At 34.3% G+C, this 18,758-nt stretch overlaps 1 protein-coding gene across 2 annotated transcripts in view; it reads right to left on the reverse strand.

Moving 5' to 3' along the window:
- The window catches only part of LOC112674605 (ankyrin repeat domain-containing protein 26), a 140,713-nt gene that overhangs the window by 44,730 nt on the left and 77,225 nt on the right, over positions 1-18,758 (reverse strand). For both annotated transcript variants that reach the window (XM_035713398.2, XM_025470969.3), the window contains 5 exons: positions 9,279-9,312; positions 8,799-8,940; positions 4,051-4,264; positions 2,188-2,371; positions 1,294-1,431 (listed from right to left, as the gene is read on the reverse strand). In XM_035713398.2, coding sequence (XP_035569291.1) covers positions 1,294-1,431; positions 2,188-2,371; positions 4,051-4,264; positions 8,799-8,940; positions 9,279-9,312 — 712 coding nt within the window. The remainder of the gene's footprint in view (positions 1-1,293; positions 1,432-2,187; positions 2,372-4,050; positions 4,265-8,798; positions 8,941-9,278; positions 9,313-18,758) is intronic.

Genomic DNA, 18,758 nt, shown 5'->3' on the forward strand with positions numbered 1-18,758 from the left:
AAATCCTTTAAAAAGAAGCCTTATATTTCAAAATACCAATGCCAAACAAGGTAAAATTTATACAGCTCCTAAAATATCACGAGATTATCTGTGGCTGCAATAAATTTTATTTCCTCTTCAGATGTTTACACTGGCAATAAATGCAAAATAGGGGAAAATACACTGAGCTATTTTATTAAGAACAAAATACTAATCAGTAAATTTTCATTAAGTATATATTACAGCATTTGATTGTTTCAAAAGCTCCTTGTAATGAAATTGGATACTACTTGGAGCAAATTGTTAACTTTTCACAAAAGTACGAGCCTAACATCCAAAGTAAGGTCTCTGAACAGGCTATACTTTTCCTCCTGTTCATCAGTGGAAGTGTGAAACTAACCTCTCTATGAATATAGAGGTGGTGAAGTAATTGCCAAAACTAAAACCTATGTTGTTAATAGCAAGAGTTTTGAGCTTATGGAAAGCTCATCAATTCCTATGGAAAATAATAAAAACCTCTTCTTCAGATAAGGATATTATGAATGTCACTATTTGACCCTTGTAGACAAATGCATTTAAATTAACTAATGAAAAATAAGGGCAGCCTTGGGTGGCTCAGCGGTTTAGCGCCACCTTCAGCCCAGGGCATGATCCTGTAGACCCGGGATGGAGTCCCAAGTCAGGCATCCAGCATGGAGCCTGCTTCTCCCTCTGCCTGTGTCTCTGTCTCTCTCTGTGTCTCTAATAAATAAATAAAAATTTAAAATTAATTAAGTAATTAATTAACTAATGGATCAAAATGCAACTCCCCTCACTTCACTCCCCAATATATATATACTTTATATATACTGTATATGTATAAAAAATATTATATATTTATTAAATATTGTATTAATATATATTTATCGGGATCCCTGGGTGGCGCAGCGGTTTGGCGCCTGCCTTTGGCCCAGGGCGCGATCCTGGAGACCTGGGGTCGAATCCCACGTCGGGCTCCCGGTGCATGGAGCCCGCTTCTCCCTCTGTGTCTCTGCCTCTCTCTCTCTCTCTCTGTGACTATCATAAATAAATAAAAATTAGAAAAATATATATATATTAAATATAAATTAAAAATATATTTTAGAAATATATTTATATATTATATATATACAAATATATATACATACTTTATATTTTCCTCTATACTTCCCATGATGTACAGTGTTGTTTTTTAAAATAAATATACATATATGGAGAAAAATAATAATTCCAATATACAGATATATACATACAAATACATACACACATGTACTTCAAAATAACTAAAGAAAATACCTCAGAATTCATTTTTGTATGAGATATTTCTATTTCCTTTCGTTTGCAAAGGTGATTGTTTAGAATTCCATCTTGTAATATTCTGGCATTCTGTTCTTGAGAGAGTTGCCTCTGAATGTCATTTCGCTCTTCTATAACCTAGAAACACATTTTCATTAGGAGTTTGGATCATATGATTAAAATAAAGTCAAAAGCCTTAAGAAAACTTAAAAAAAGTCTTCAAAAGTAGTCTTTTAAAACAAGGATTTTTATCCTGCATGAATAATTCAAATTTTAATTGAAATGACAGCTAAATGTGTCATAGAGTAAAAATATAAGTAGACATAGTATTGTGAAATAAAATTTCTTTATAAAACATTTAACTAGTTTCATCATGGTCTCAAAGCAATTTAGCCTCTATTTTAACATAAAAAAAATCCAAAACTGGGGCACCTTGGTGGGGCTCAGTGGGTGAATCATCCGACTCTTTTTTTGGCTCCGGTCATGATCTCATAATATCAGGGTTGTGAGATTCAGCCCCAAGTGAGGCTCTGTGCTCAGACCAGAGTCTGCTGGAGATTCTTTTCCCTCCCTCTTGCTCTACTCTGTCCCCCTGCCCATGCTCTGTCTAAAAATAAATAAAATTCATTTTAAAAACAAAGAAAACAAAAGCCAATATTTATTGGCTTTTATCTCAATTTACATTCAATCCCTTCATTGAGAAAATATACATACAACATATATGAGAAACCAAGAATTCCAATAAGGTAATAATTTTAGCTATAAATATAATGGTTGTTCCTATTAGGATAAAATTAAATTTTTAATCTATTTCAAACCTAATAATATATATTAAGTCAAAAGGATATTATAAGAAATATTGATGGAAATATAAAATTCTTGTCAAAAATTTACCTGATTCAAATTGTTTTTTACACTCTTCAATTCCAGGTCTAGTGTTCTAAGATTAAGCTCAAGTTGTTGTTTCATTTCGACTTCTTTACTATATTGCTCTTCTTTATTTCTTAATTGCTCCCTAATTTTTTCATATAACATATCAGCACTTTTTCTTTTTTCTTTTTCCTGTTTTAAGGTAAATCTGCAAATAAATGTGTTCATTTTAAAATGTGTTTTGTTAGCAATAAAAAGTTTATTTTATAATCTGGTTCCAAACATGTTGTTTCATTATCCAAATGAAATTTTTATGTTCTCAATTTTTTTCCTTTCTAGGGCTCATGTTTTTAATTTCTCACTTCAATCTCTTCCAAAGGATAGACATAGATATATATACAGTTGAAAAGAAAGAATGAGAAAGCATTATACCATTTAGTAACTTTTAGTCAGTAATAACTCTGGTAGTTGTTGTAAGGAAAGGAATTCTGAAATTATTCAGGAAAGTTAGAGTTGAAGATTACCATTTTCCCCACATAGTCATAATTACTCTTCAAATAGGATAGATAATTTAGTTACTAACTAAAAAGAGAAGTTACTGTTTATCAACAACTTTATAAATTCACTAGAAATAAATTTTTACTTCATAAAACATCAAAGGTACCTCTAAAAATAATCTACAGTGTAAGACAGCATCTGCACATGTTGTTTACACAACATACACCTGCAGATTACTGTGATCCAGCAGTAGACTAGGGAGTCTAATATTTATTGCCCCATACTTTTTATGGTTCTTCTTTTGCAATATTCTCAACCTTATTGATTATTATAAATTTTATAAATCATTTGAAAACTCCTTTTAGAACACAGGATCCATATTAATTAAGAATAAAGAGTAATATGTGCTTTCAGCATAGACTTTTGAAATAATTTTCTTTACATGAGAGAAATGTTGAAAACACTTAACCATTAATCATTTTCCATTTTACTTAATAGCCCCTGCATATGTTAAGAATAAACCCAAGTTTAAAAATTTTTTCTGTCTTGAGAAAAATTGACCATTTTACACTGTTGGTGGGCATATAAATTATTATTTTTTTAATTTATTTATTTATGATAGTCACAGAGAGAGAGAGAAAGAGGCAGAGACACAGGCAGAGGGAGAAGCAGGCTCCATGCACCAGGAGCTCGATGTGGGATTCAATCCTGAGTCTCCAGGATCACGCCCTGGGCCAAAGGCAGGTGCTAAACCGCTGCGCCACCCAGGGATCGCATATAAATTAATATAAACTTTCCTGAAAACAATTTTAAAATATGGATCAGAGACCTTCATTAAAAAATTTATACTTTAACCAAACAATACTACATTAAAGAACTTATTCCAAGTAACCAAAACTGTAGAAACAGAATTAAATAAGACATTCCTTATAGCATTAATTAAAATATAGAGAAATGAAAAAAAAATAGAGAGAAATGTAAAACAACCAAAATTCAATTTGTTAAATAATGAGGTCTCCATATGGTGAATTTCTATATGGTCATTAAAATTATGATTTGGAATATACATTAAATTGTTAGAAGTATTCACTGTTAAGAACTTGCTATATTATTTCAAAGAAACTCATACTTCACATTACTAAAGAAGTTTTCTTCCCTATAAAATCCCAGAAGGCAAATTAACAATTACAAAACTTCTCCTACACAACTATAGTATAAAAGTAAATATTTTAAGGGGTTCCTGGCTGGCTCAGTTGGTAGAGCATGTGACTCTTGATCTCATAGCTGTGAGTTTAAGCCCCATGTTGACTGTGGAGCCTATTATATATATAAAAAAAAAGTAAATAGTTGAAATATTTCCAGTATTTCCTTAAAACCAGGATGTCATACCTCAAACTGCAGAGTTCTTGTTCCCATTCCACTTTTTGATGCTCTAACTGTGATTTCATTTCTTTTGTTTCTGATAGCTCCTTTTGTAGTCCATTAATCTTACATCCCATTTTTTTAATTCTTCTTATAAGTTGTTCACAGTCATTTTTTTTAAGTTCTATTAATCTTTCATATGAAAGAATTGCATCCTGGATTTTCAATAGACTAACAGAATCTACATCAGAGGGAAAACAAAACCAGAAACAAAATATATGAGGTATCTGGGTGGGTCAGTTGTTAAAGCATCCAACTCTTGGTTTTGGCTCAGGTCATGATCTCACGGTTTTGGGACTGAGCCCAGCATTGGACTCTGCATTCAGCACAGTGTCTGCTTAAGATTCTTTACTCCCTCTCTCCTTCCCCTTCTGTTTCTCTCCCTCACCCCCTGCTCATTCTCTCTCACAAATTCATTATTTAATAAAATAAAATATATGAGTACTTTTTGCATATAAAGGACTGTGTATTTTCACATTCATTCATTCATACATTAAACAAATATATATTAAGTAACTTCAACATAAAGATATTATAGGGGCACCTGGGTGTCATGGGATTAAGCTCCATGTTGGGCTCCCTGCTTAGTAGGGAGTCTACTTCTCCCTCTCCCTCTGCCTCTCTCCTTGCTCATGCTCTCTCTCTCTCTAATAAATGAATAAAATCTTAAAGAAAAGAAAACATAATCAAAACCTTTCTAAACTTAATGAAAACTATAATCTCACAGATCCACAAAAGATCTGGCTAGGAGAGAAGAAATGGAACTAAACTATTGTAATTTTTTAAAAGATTTTTTTAATTTATTCATGAGAGACATGGAGAAAGGCAAAGACACAGGCAGAGGGAGAAGCAGGCTCCCTGAGGTAGCCTGATGTGGGACTTGATCCCAGGACCTTGGGATCACAACCTGAGCCTAAGGAAAAGGCTCAACCACTGAGCCACCCACATGTTCCCTATTGTAATTTTCTTAAACTACATATGATGTGGTATAACATTACAAGAAGGTGGACTGTGATACTGGAGTCATATGCTTTAAACTCTAAAGCAATCATTAAAATAACATTACAAGAAGGTGGACTGTGATACTGGAGTCATATGCTTTAAACTCTAAAGCAATCACTAAAATAGCAAAACTAAAGAATTATAGTTATGTAAGCAAAGCACATCCATATGTATGTATGTATGTGTACGTATAAATTAACTCATAAAAATTAGTTGATTAATCTAAAAGAAAGCAGAAAATGAAGAAAATGGGAACAAAGTAGATAAGGCAAATGGAAATCAAACAGGATGAGAAATTCATATCAACTGTATCAATAATCACATTAAATGAAAATGGTCAAAAAAAAGAAAGAAAATGGTCTAAAAGCCTCAATTAAAAGGCAGACTGTCAGAATGGATAAAAACAGTAAAAGCCAACTATATGCTGCCTATAAAAAACTCACTTTAAAGGTAAAGACACAAATTTGTTACAAGGACAGAAATATGATATACCACATTCACACTTGACAAAAGAAGGCTGAGCTTGAGTAGCAATATTAATACCAGACAAAATAGGTTTCAAAGCAATATATATTATCAGTAATATTTAAGGTCATTTTTTAATGATAAAGGATCAATAAATAAGCATAACAAACCTAAATGTTTATTAATCTATTAATAAGGTCAAAATACATAAGGCAAATATCAACAGAACTACAAAGAGAAACAGGCAAATTCACAAATATGGTCTAGGATTTCAACAGGCAGAAAACCAGCAAGGATATAGTAGACTTGACCACCACCATCTTTCTCAAGTATCCCATGGAACATTTCCCAAAAGAGATTATATTCTGGGTCATAAAATAAACCTTAATAAAAGGGTAGTCAAAAGGACTGAAGTCATGAAAGTGTGTTCTGTGACCACAAAGTAATCAAATTACAAATCAAGAACAAACATATCTCTGGAAAACACTCAAATATTTGCAAACTAATTAATGCACATCTAAATAACCCCTGCATCGGGGTACTGAGGTGGCTCAGTTGGTTAAGTGTCTGCCTTCAGCTCAGGTCATGATCTCAGGGTCCTGGAATCAAGCCCCATGTTGGGCTTCCTGCTCAGGGGAAGAGGGCTTTCCACTGCCACTCTTGCCCACCTATGCTCTCTCTGTCTCTCTGTCTCTCTCTCTCTCTCAAACAAATAAAATCTTTAAACAACCCTTGGGTCAAAGAAGTAATGAAAAAAAGAAATTAGAAAGTATTCTGTACTGAATGAAAATAAAAACACAATATGCTACAAATTTCTGGAATCCTCCTAGAGTAGCACTTATCTCAACATTTATAGCACTGAATGTATCTATTAAAAAACAAGAAGGTGCCTGTGTGACTCAGTCAGAAGTGGCTGCCTTTGGCTCAGTCATGGTCCTGGAGTCCTGAGATCGAGTCCCACATCAGGCTCCCTCCTCAGCAGGAACTCTGCATTTCCTTCTCCCTCTGCTCTTCCCCTCCCTATTGCTCATGTTTTCCCTCTCTCAAATAATAAAATCTTTTTTTTAAGTTCTCAAATCAATGACCTTTAGCTCCACCTTAAGAAACCAGTAAAATAGTAGTTAAAAAAAAAAAAAGTTTGAAACATATGGTTATATAGAAATCTGACAGAATTTTTTTAAAAACTACTAGAACTAATAAATGAACTCATCAAGGTTGGAGGATATAAAATCATTACACAAAAATCAACCATATTTCTAATATACCAGCAAAAAAACCAAAAAATTTAAAATATATTATTACAACTTCTTTGAAAAATAAATAATCACAGGTAATATCATAAAAGATAGGCTTATACACACTAAAAACTATAAAATATTGCCAAGAAAATTAAAGAACACTTCTATAAATGAAGAGATATACTCTGTTCAAGAGTTGAAAAGTTCAGTATTGTCAAAAAGCCAATTCTCTCCAATTAATCTGTAGATTCAACATAATCCAAACCTGATTTCCAGACCACCAGTGGTTTTGTTTCTGTTTTTGTTTTTCTTAGAGAATGACAAGCTGATTCTAAAATTCATATGGAAACACAAAGTATGAAAGGATCTAGAATAGCAAAACAACCCTGAAAAGAAAACTGGAGGACTAACACCACCTGATTTCAAAAATTATTACCAACTGGTAGTAATTAAAACAACATGATTTTGGTGTAGATAGGGCCAGAGAGATCAATGGGAAAGAACAAAGTCCATAAATAAACTCATACATATATGGCCAACTGATGCAGACAAAGATGCAATGGCATGAATTGGAGAAAATAGAGCCTTTTCAATGAATACAACTGGATATTCACAAAAGAATGAACTTGGGTCCATACTTTGCATCATAAATAAAAAAGAATACAAAACAGATCACAGATCTAAATTTAAGACCTAAAACTATAAAACTTTGTTTTTAAACTGCAAAGATTCTAATATAAAGCATGAGATAAGACCTTTGATGTTGTGCTAAGCAAAGATTTCTTAGATCAAAAGCAAAAATCCATAAAACAACAAATGGATTAACCAAACTTCATCAATAAGAAAAACGGCTCTTCAAAAGACACTGTGAAGAGAATGAAGAGTTACAGACTGCAAAAAAATCTTTGCAAAAACAATATAGGTGATAAAGGAACTGTATGTAGAATACACAAATAATTCTGAAAACTCATCAAATAAGAAAACAAGCAACCTAATTTTTAAAATGACAAAAGATTTGGACAGTTCAAAGAAGATATACAGATGGTAAATAAGCACATTGAAGTATGCTCCACATTATCAGTTATTAGGGAAATGTATATTACAACCATAATTATATATTATATATATATAACATATATATATATATATATATATATATATATATATATATATATATATATATAACATACCCATCAGAATGGCTAAGATTTAAAAAACTGATAAGACTAAGTGCTCATGAATATATATGGAGGAAATAAAAGCCCTCATACGCTGCTGGTGGGTTTAGAAAAAGTACAATTATTTTAGTAAATAATTTGGCAGTTTCATAAGGGAATATAAAGGGACATGAGACTAAAGAGTGATGGATATGTAACTGTCTAAATTATGATTATGTGTATACATGTCAAAACTATCAAATTGTACACTTCATACATGTGCAATTTAACTAAAGCTGTTGGAAAAAGAAAACCTCTATTACATGAAAAAACATCTAAAACAGTAGCTGAGACAGAAATGGAAAGACAGATAGGAACCAATACAAGATGATGCTAGCAGACTATGATCTTTCACCTCATAGCATTAGTAATAGCTAAGCTTTAAGCAAGGGAGTAACACAATGAAATGTAAATGTTTAAAAATGTATGGTAATTATGGTTGCAGTGTACACCAAGATCCTGAGAGGTGGAATGGCAGGGAAAACAGTCCTGAGGTTAGCTCAGTAAACTAGGAGAAAAATAATGGTAACCTGACCTTGGGTGAAGGCACAGAAGAGAAGCAGAGTTCACTAACACATCAAGTGTGCCATTCCCACATAGACAACTACAGTGGAAATTATAGTTCTTTGGCTGAGAGTATTCAACAGGTCTCTATTTTAATAAAAAACATATTTCTGAGATGAGTAGCTCTATAACACATCAGTGTTGTGTGGCACAGCGCTAGATGAGATGTGCACATACTACTACAATCATATACACAGAAAAAGGCTTTATATTTATACAACAATCCTACCTGTACAATCCATGCCAAGTTGTTCAATGAGCAACAGGGAACTCTTAAAATCAGAGTAATGCAACTTACAATCCTCTGAAGGTGCTTCAGATGACTGAGTTAAGTCATCAAGGTGTTCCACAGAATTCATTTGCTTTTTGACCTATAAATAAATAATACTATATCAAAATGTCATCCAAATATTTATAAAATATACTAAGTGTACAGAGATGATAAATATCCATCTTTTTATAAAAACAAAAGCATAGGTAGTTTTTAAGTGAACTGATTTTTATCAAAAAGACATTTATCAATAATTAGTGTTTCTGAATTTTTTGACAGTAAATGTCTATACAACAAAGGAAGATTTTCTATTTTTTTCACTATGTCTTTCATAAAGTAACTTTTTGCCATGGAATAATATTTCTGATAAATATGAAATATCAAATAATAAAATATATCATAAATGAAATAAAATTATACATATATATATTTTTTTACCTTGTTCTTTTCCTTAGACATTTTCTTTGCAGGTCTAGAAAAACAAATGATTCTTTTCAGGCAAATATTAAATATTTAAAATACAAAAAATATTTAAAGCATATCTAAGTAATATTAATGGTAATATTAACAAAGTATTAAATTTAGATCAAGGTGGAAAAAGTAAAGGAAAATCATGTTACTTGCATTATTTGATGGGGTAAATATATTACATTTTTTGTTGTCATTTTCAATAAAAAAGTTTTTACTGGCACTAAATCAATTTGAAAAGTGCAAATTAACTTTTTTTATGAAAGAAACCCTTTTTAAATAATCATGATATTAGTGTTTTGAGGTTTTATTCTGTAACTTCTATGCATTATTTTGAACACTTTACATATCCTAAAGGTATTTTAAGCCTTGCACCAGTCCTATGAAGTAGGTAATTATATGAGGTATTTTACACAGGAAGAATATGAGGCACAGAAAATCTAAAGAACCTCCCCAAGCCCGTACAGCTGGCAGGAGCAAACCACCCAGAACTCAAGTGCAGGAAATGTCTTAACAGATACCCAAAGATTGGGATTGTCCCCTGCATATTTTTCAGACCATGATGCTTTGAAACTAGAACTAAATCACAAGAAGAAATTTGGAAAAATTCAAACACATGGAGGTTAAAGACCATCCTGCTAAAAGATGAAAAGGGTCATCCAGGAAATTAGAGAAGAATTAAAAAGATTCATGGAAACTAATGGGAATGAAGACACAACCATTCAAAATCTTTGGGATAGAGCAAAAGTGGTCCTGAGGGGGGAAATAAATTGCAATATAAGCATCCATCCAAAAACTGGAAAGAACTCAAATACAAAAGCTAACCTTGCACCTAAAGGAGCTGGAAAAGGAACAGCAAATAAAACCTTCACCCAGCAGAAGAAGAGAGTTAATAAAGATTCAAACAGAACTCAATGAAATAGAGACCAGAATAACTGTGGAACAGATCAACAAAACCAGGAGTTGGTTCTTTGAAAGAATTAATAAGATAGATAAACCATTAGCCAGCCTTATTAAAAAGAAGAAAAGACTCAAATTAATAAAATCATGAATGAGAAAGGAGAGATCACCACCAATGATTCACTATGACCAAGTGGGATTTATCTCCGGGATACAAGGCTGGTTCAACACTCATAAAACAATGTGATAGATCATATCAGCAAGAGAAAAAATAAGAACCATATGATCCTCTCAATAGATGAAAGAAAGCATTTGACAAAATAAAGCATCCATTCCTGATCAAAACTCTTCAGAGTGTAGGGATAGAGGGAACATTCCTCAGCATCTTAAAAGCCATCTACAAAAGGCCCAAGGTAAATATCATTCTCAATGGGGAAACACTGGGAGCCTTTCCCCTAAGATCAGGAACAAGACAGGGATGTCCACTCTCACCACTGCTATTCACCACAGTACTAGAAATCCAAGCCTCAGCAATCAGGAAACAAAACGAAATAAAAGGCATTCAAATTGGCAAAGAAGAAGTCAAACGCTCCCTATTCACAGGTGACATGATACTGTACATAGAAAATTCAAAAGACTCCACCCCAAGATTGCCAGAACTCATACAGCAATTCGGTAGTGTGGCAGAATACAAAATCAATGCCCAGAAATCAGGGGCATTTCTATACACTAACAATGAGACTGAAGAAAAAGAAATTAAGGAGTCAATCCTATTGACAACTGCACCCAAAAGCATAAGATACCTAGGAATAAACCTCACCAAAGAGGTAAAGGATCTATACCCTAAAAACTATAGAACACTTCTGAAAGAAATTGAGGAAGTCACAAAGAGATGCAAAAATATTCCATGCTCATGGATTGCAAGAATGAATATTGTGAAAATGTCAATGGTACCCAGGGCAATTTACACATTTAATGCAATCCCTATCAAAATACCATGGACTTTCTTCAGAGAGTTGGAACAAATTATCTTAAGATTTGTGTGGAATCAGAAAAGACCGTGAATAGCCAGGGGAATCTTAAAAAAGAAAACCATAGCTGGGGGCATCACAATGCCAGATTTCAGGTTGCACTACAAAGCTGTGGTCATCAAGACAGTGTGGTACTGGCACAAAAACAGACACAGAGATCAATGGAACAGAATAGAGAATCCAGAAGTGGACCCTCAACTTTATGGTCAACTAATATTCGACAGGGGAGGAAAGACTATCCATTGGAAGAAAGACAGTCTCTTCAATAAATGGTGCTGGGAAAATTGGACATCCTCATGCATAAGAATGAAACTAGACCACTCTCTTGCACCATACACAAAGATAAACTCAAAATGGATGAAAGTTCTAAATGTGAGACAAGATTCCATCAAAATCCTAGAGGAGAACACAGGCAACACTTTTTTTGAACTTGGCCACAGCAACTTCTTGCAAGATACATCCATGAAGGCAAGGGAAACAAAAGCAAAAATGAATTATTGGAACTTCCTCAAGATTAAAAGCTTCTGCACAGCAAAAGAAACAGTCAACAAAACTAAAAGACAACCTACAGAATGGGAGAAGGTATTTGCAAATAACCTATCAGATAAAGGGCTAGTGTCCAAGATCTATAAAGAACTTAGTAAACTTAACAGCAAAGAAACAAACAATCCAATCATGAAATGAGAAAAAGATATGAACAGAAATTTCACAGAGGAAGACATACACATGGCCAAGAAGTGCATGAGAAAATGTTCCGCATCACTGGCCATCAGGGAAATACAAATCAAAACCACAATGAGATACCACCTCACACCAGTGAGAATGGGGAAAATTAACAAGGCAGGAAACAACAAATGTTGGAGGGGATGTGGAGAAAGGGGAACCCTCTTGCACTGTTGGTGGGAATGTGAACTGCTACAGCCACTCTGGAAAACTGTGGAGGTTCCTCAAAGAGTTAAAAATAGATCTGCCCTATGACCCAGCAATTGCACTGCTGGGGATTTACCCCAAAGATATAGATGTAGTGAAACGCCGAGACACCTGCACCCCGATGTTTCTAGCAGCAATGTCCACAATAGCCAAACTGTGGAAGGAGCCTTGGTGTCCATCGAAAGGTGAATGGATAAAGAAGATGTGGTCTATGTATACAATGGAATATTACTCAGCCATTAGAAACGACAAATACCCACTATTTGCTTTGACATGGATGGAACTGGAGGGTATTACACTGAGTGAAATAAGTCAATTGGAGAAGGACAAACATTATATGGTCTCATTCATTTGGGGAATATCAAAATTAGTGAAAGGGAATAAAGGGGAAAGGAGAGAAAATGAGTGGGAAATATTAGTGAGGGTGGCAAAACATGAGAGACACCTAACTCTGGGAAATGAACAAGGGTTGGTGGAAAGGGAGGTGGGTGGGTTTTGGGGTGACTGGGTGATGGGCACTGAGGGGGGCACTTGGCGGGATGAGCACTGGGTGTTATGCTATATGTTGGCAAATTGAACTCCAATAAAGAAAAATTAAAAAAAAAAATGCTGAGAGTGAGAACCACACACCAAGAATACTTTACTCAGCAAAATTATCATTCAGAAATCAATAAAATCAAATCGATTAATTTGATAAATAATAGAATGAAAAAAATTATATGATCATTATATGTGTAGAAAAAACATTTGACAAATTCAATTTCTTTTCATGATTAAAAACTCCAAATAAATTGGGTACCAAAATGTCACACCTGAACATATATGAGAAGCCATAGCTAACACCATATTCAGTGGTTAAAAAAAACTTAAGGTTTTTCTTCTAAGTTCAGAACAAATCAAAGCTGCCCACTTTAACACTCCTAGATTCAACATGGTCCTCGAAGTCATAGCCAGAGTAGTCAGGCAAGAAAAGGAATAAAAGGCATCCATATCAAAAAAGAAGAAATAAAACTGTCTTTGTTTGCAGAGGATATGATTCTATATGTAGAAAATCCTGAAGACATCACCAAAAAGCTGTTAGAACTATTAAAGATGAAGGATATAAAATCAATATACGCAAATCAGTTATATTTCGATACACTAAGAACAAAATATCTGGAAAAGAAAGAAAAAGATCCCATTCACAAAAGCATCAAAAAAACCAAAATACTCAGGAATAAATTTAACCAAGGAGGTGAAAGATTTGTACACTAAAAACTAGAAGACATTGATAAAAGAGACACAAATAGGAAGAGGTCCTGTTGTTTATGGATTGGGAAAATTAATATTTTTAAATACCCACATCATTCAAAGCCATCTACAGATTCAATGCAATCCCTGTCAAAATTCTAGTGACAATTTTTTCAGAGAAATAGAAAAACTATTCTTTAATTTGTATGAGACAAAAAAGACCCCAAATAGTCAAAGTATTCCTGAGAAAGAAGAACAAAACTGGAAGCACCACACTTCCTTTTTTCTGTCACAAAGCTATAGTAAGTCAAAACAGTATGGAACTTGCATAAAAGCAAACATAAAGACCAATGAAATAAGGATGCCTGGGTGGCTCAGTGGTTGAGTGTCTGCCTTCGGCTCAGGTAATGATCCCAGGGCCCTGGGATTGAGTCCCACATCGGCCTCCCTACAGGGAGCCTGCTTCTCCCTCTGCCAATGTCTCTGCCTCTCTCTGTATCTCTCCTGAATAAAAAAAAATCTTTAAAAAAAAGACCAATGAAACAGAATCAAGAACCTAGAAATAAATCCATGCATATAGTCAACTACAAGTTGATAAGGGAGCCAAGAATATTCAAAGGCAAAAAGATAATCTCTTCAATAAATGATGCTAAGAAAACTGGATATTCACATGCAAAAGAATGAACCTGAATTCCTAACTTACACCACTCACAAAAATTAACCCAAATTGGATTAAAGATTTTAAATGTACAGCTTTAAACCATAAAGCTTCTAGAAGAAAAGAGTGAAAAAGCTCTCTGACATTGATCTTAGCAATGATTTCAGAAATGGCATCCAAAGTACAAGCAACAAAAGTAAAAACCGTGGAACAACCAATGTTTCTTTCTGCACAGCAAAAGAAACAAGCAACACTCTGATTCCATTCACACTGAGCATAGGGGAAGGGCAGGAAAAATAAGATAAAAACAGAGAGGGAAGCAGACTGTAAGAGACTTTTATTAACTGGGTCACTCAGTCAGTTAAAATTGCATCTGCCTTTGGTTCCAGTCATGACCTGGGTCACTCAGTCAGTTAAAATTACATCTGCCTTTGGTTCCAGTCATGACCCCACGGTCTTGGGAACTAGCCCTGCATAGGGGCTTCCTGCTTAGCAGGGAGTCTGCTTCTCCCTCTCCCTCTGCACCTCCCCCTGCTTATCCTCTCTGGCTCTCTCCCTCTCTCTGTCAAATAAATAAAATCTTAAAAAAGAAAAAGAGAGAGAGACTTAACTATAGGAAACAAACTGAGAGTTGCTGGAGGGGAGGCAGGTAGAGAAGATGGGGTAAATGGGTGATGGACATTAAGGAGAGCTGTTGTGATGAGCACTTAGTGTGCTTATATGCAAGTGATGAATCACTACATTCTACCCCTGAAACTGATAAAACAATATATGTTAACTAACTTGAATTAAAATAAAATCTAAAAAAAAAAAAAGAAAAAAAGAAAAAAAAAGCAACATAATTAAAAGGCAACTTACAGAATGGATGAAAATATTTGCAAACCACATATCTAAAAAACGGTTAATATCTAAAATATAAAAGGAATTCATACAATTCAATAGCAAAAAACAAATACTTCAATTAAAAACTAGGGAAGGCACCTTAATAGACATTTCCTCAGTAGATATTCAAATGGCCCATGGTACTGTTGTTGGTACACTTTCGTATAAATTGGTATAGCCCCTATGCAAAGCAGTGTGGAGGTTCCTCAGAAACTAAAAATAGAACTATCTTATGATCCAATAATCCCATTTCTAGGAACATAGCTGAAGGAAATGAAATCATTATCTCAAAGAGATATCTGCACCCTATGTTTATTGCAGCACTTTTTACAATACCCAAGACATGGAAACAACCTAAGTGTCCACCAGTGGATCCATGGATTTAAAAAATGTGATATATATTTACAAAGGAATATTTTTATCCACAAAAAAGAAGGAAACTCAGCCATTTGTGACATAAATGAACCTCGAAGGAATTAGGCTAAGTGAAATAAGCCACACAGAAATACAAATACTCTATGATCAGACTTGCATGCAGAATCTTAAAAAAAAAAAAAAAAAAAAAAAAATCACAGAAACAGACTGGTGGTTGCCAGGAGTAGGAAGCTGTGGGAAATAGGTAGATACTGGCAAAGAGTACAAACTTCCCCTTACAAGATTATTAAGTTCTGAGGGTCCAAAGTACAGGACTGTGATTACAGTTAACAAAACTATATCATATATTTGAAAGTTGCTAAGAAAATAGATCTAAATGTTGTCATCACAAAAAAGAAATGATAACTATATGAAGTGACAGAATTAACACTATTATCATTTTACAATATAAAAGTGCATCAAATTAATACAGGCATACCTTACACCTACACTGTTTTATGTCACTTATAATTCAATTTGGAAAAATTCAAAAATACTCATATGTAGTTATATGTCATTTGAAAATAGCAATAATCTGATTATTTTATTTTAATTTTGTTTGAAAATAAAATGATTTGGGGGCACCTAAGTGGCTCAGTCGGTTAAGTGACTGCCTTCAGCTCAGGTCATGATCTCAGGGTCCTGGGACTGAGCCCCCTATCAGGCTTCCAGCTGAGTGGGAAGTAGTCTTCTCCTTCTGCCTCTGCCCCTCCTTCCCGCTCCTGCACCCTTGTTCTCAATCTCTCCCTCTCTCTTCAAAATAAATAAATAAATAAATAAATAATTTAAATAATATTTTAAAGGGAAAAAAGAAAAGAAAATGGTTTGGTAACTTTTGCATACTTTTACCCTAGTATCTAATCCTAATACGAAAAAGCTAGATTTAAGGGATGCCTTGGTGGCTCAGCGGTTGAGCATCTGTCTTTGGCTCAGGGCATGAGCCTGGTCCCAGATTGAGTCCCATGTTAGGCTCCTTGAGAGGAACCTGCTTCTCCCTCTGTCTGTGTTTCTGTCTTTCTCTATGTGTAATGGATCAATGCCGTCTGGCCTCACTCACCAACCAAACAATGTCAGCTTCTCCCTCCTGAAAGATAGCCAATATGGGACAAAATCACTCTGATACACATGCCTTGAGTGCTAACCAATCAACAACAGTTTTACTCACATTATCATTTGCTTCAGATGATGACAAACCATTTAATTCTCTGAAAGTCTCCCAAATCTTAAACTCTACTTTTCCTGAAACCCTATATAAGAATTGAAGACTAAAAAAAAAAAAAAAAGAATTGAAGACTACTCTGTCAGAAAAGACTGTAAGTGATCAGCATAGTTCCCTCTTATTAAGCAATAAATTCCAACTTCATCTTTTTATTTCAGATATTGAGGGCTCAGAATCCTTTGGAAAGTTTTTAAAAGTCCTACAATAATTTACCACCATATTTCATTTTCCTTAATGAAACATAAATGAAGTTTGCTCTTCCTTTGTTCAATTCTACTATAATTAAGACTAACATAAATACCAGTAAAAGAATAAGTAGCAAGTAACCATAACATTAAACCCCCCCAAATCCAAAAAATGCAGATAGCTGACAGGTTAAATTGTCAGAATGGACCCATGTTAAACTTTCTTTTTGTTTAAGTGAGAATTGGTATTATGTTAAAAACAAGACACACGGGTTAAACTCCATTCACTCAACATTTATTGAATAGCATTATATATGCTAAAATGTTCTCTAAGCACTGAAGACACAGCCATGAACAGAAAAATCCTACTCATGAGTAAAGTAAACATAATAACAATAGACTACCCAGGCAAAATACACAGTATGAGAGGAGAAAAACTAAAGCAGAGAAATCAAATTTCGATGTGTTGCAGGGAAAGGGGTGGTTGAAATACTAGTCAGGATAAACCAAGAAGGGCCTTGCTGAGAAAGTGACCTTTAAGCAAAAACCAGGGAGAAAAGGAGGGAGCAAGGAGTAAGCCATGAGGATACCTGAGAGAAAAGCACTCCAGAGAGAATTACTGGCAAGTACAGAGGTATCCCTGAAGTGTTTATAATTTGAAGCAGGGTGGAGAGGGGGTGTGGGTGTGGGGGGGAAATAGTGAGAAATTCAAGTGTGGCTGGACAGAATGAAAGGGATAGAAAGTAGTTCAAATCAGAGAGAGAGAGAGGGAGGAAAGGATAGGGAGAGACCTGAGATGAATAAGTCATATAAGGCCTTGTAGGTATTAGAAAGAACTTCAGCATGTACTCTGAGGAATGGGAAGCAATTAGGTTTTGAGCAGAGGAGGACATAATCTGACTTATGTTTTAATAGATCCACTGTGTTTAGAATTAGTGGAAGCAGAGAAAAAAGAAAAAAACAAGAAGACAAATTAGTTGTTACAATAATATAGACAACAGATGATAGTGGCTTGGTCATGGAAGATGTGTTTGGCTTTTGGATATATTTTGAGAAAAGACCTGACAAGATTTGCTGACAGATTAGATGTGACATGTGTGAAAAAGAAAAAAGACAGGAGTCAAAGACGATACCAATTTTTTTGGCCGAGCAACTGGAAGAACTGTCATTAACTCAATTAGGAAAGACAGGAAGGGCAGTATAAGAAAGAATATTAGTAGTTCAATTTTGGACATGTTAAGTTTGCCATACCCAATAGCTATCCCAAAGAGATATCAAGTAGGCAGTTTCATACAAAGGTCTGGAATTATGCAGAGAGATTTGGGCCAGAGACATAAACTTGAGGAGCATTAGAATATACAAAATAGTAAAAAACAAGAGAAAGAAGATCAAGGATTGATTCCTAAGACTTCAAGGTGTAAGAGGTGAGGGATGAGGTGAAAGAAGCAAATCAGGATGAGATATACAGACTAGAAAGGCAGGAGGAATCCAGGTGAGTGAATGATATCCTGAAAGCAAAATGAAGACAGAATTTTGGAGAAGAGAGTTTTCTATTGGGGCAAATATTGCTGATAGATTCAATAAAATGAGATCTAAGAAATTATGTCTAGAGTTATTAAAGTGAAAATCAAATGGTAACCTTTTTATTAAAGTGAAAATCAAATGGTAACCTTTTTATTAAAATGAAAATCAAATGGTAATCTGAAAAATCAATTCTGGAGTAGTGGGAGTGAAAATTAATAGAGTGAATTCAAGAATGGATGGGAGGGAAATGAGGATCACTGAGTACATGATTCTTTTAAGGATTTCATAGCTAAGTGGAACAAGCATGGGTGATTTAATTATCTTGTTTAGCTGTAGTTTTCAATCCTTATACAATGATGTAGAATTTTTGTAATATTTTGGAGTTTTTAAAATTATATACATGTAGCACTAATTTTTTTTCTTAATGCCAGACCAAGGGACAACTGGATGGCTCAGTCAGTTAAGCCTCCAACTCTT

Source organism: Canis lupus, chromosome 2, assembly GCF_003254725.2.
Source record: "Canis lupus dingo isolate Sandy chromosome 2, ASM325472v2, whole genome shotgun sequence".
NCBI classification, from domain to species: domain Eukaryota; kingdom Metazoa; phylum Chordata; class Mammalia; order Carnivora; family Canidae; genus Canis; species Canis lupus.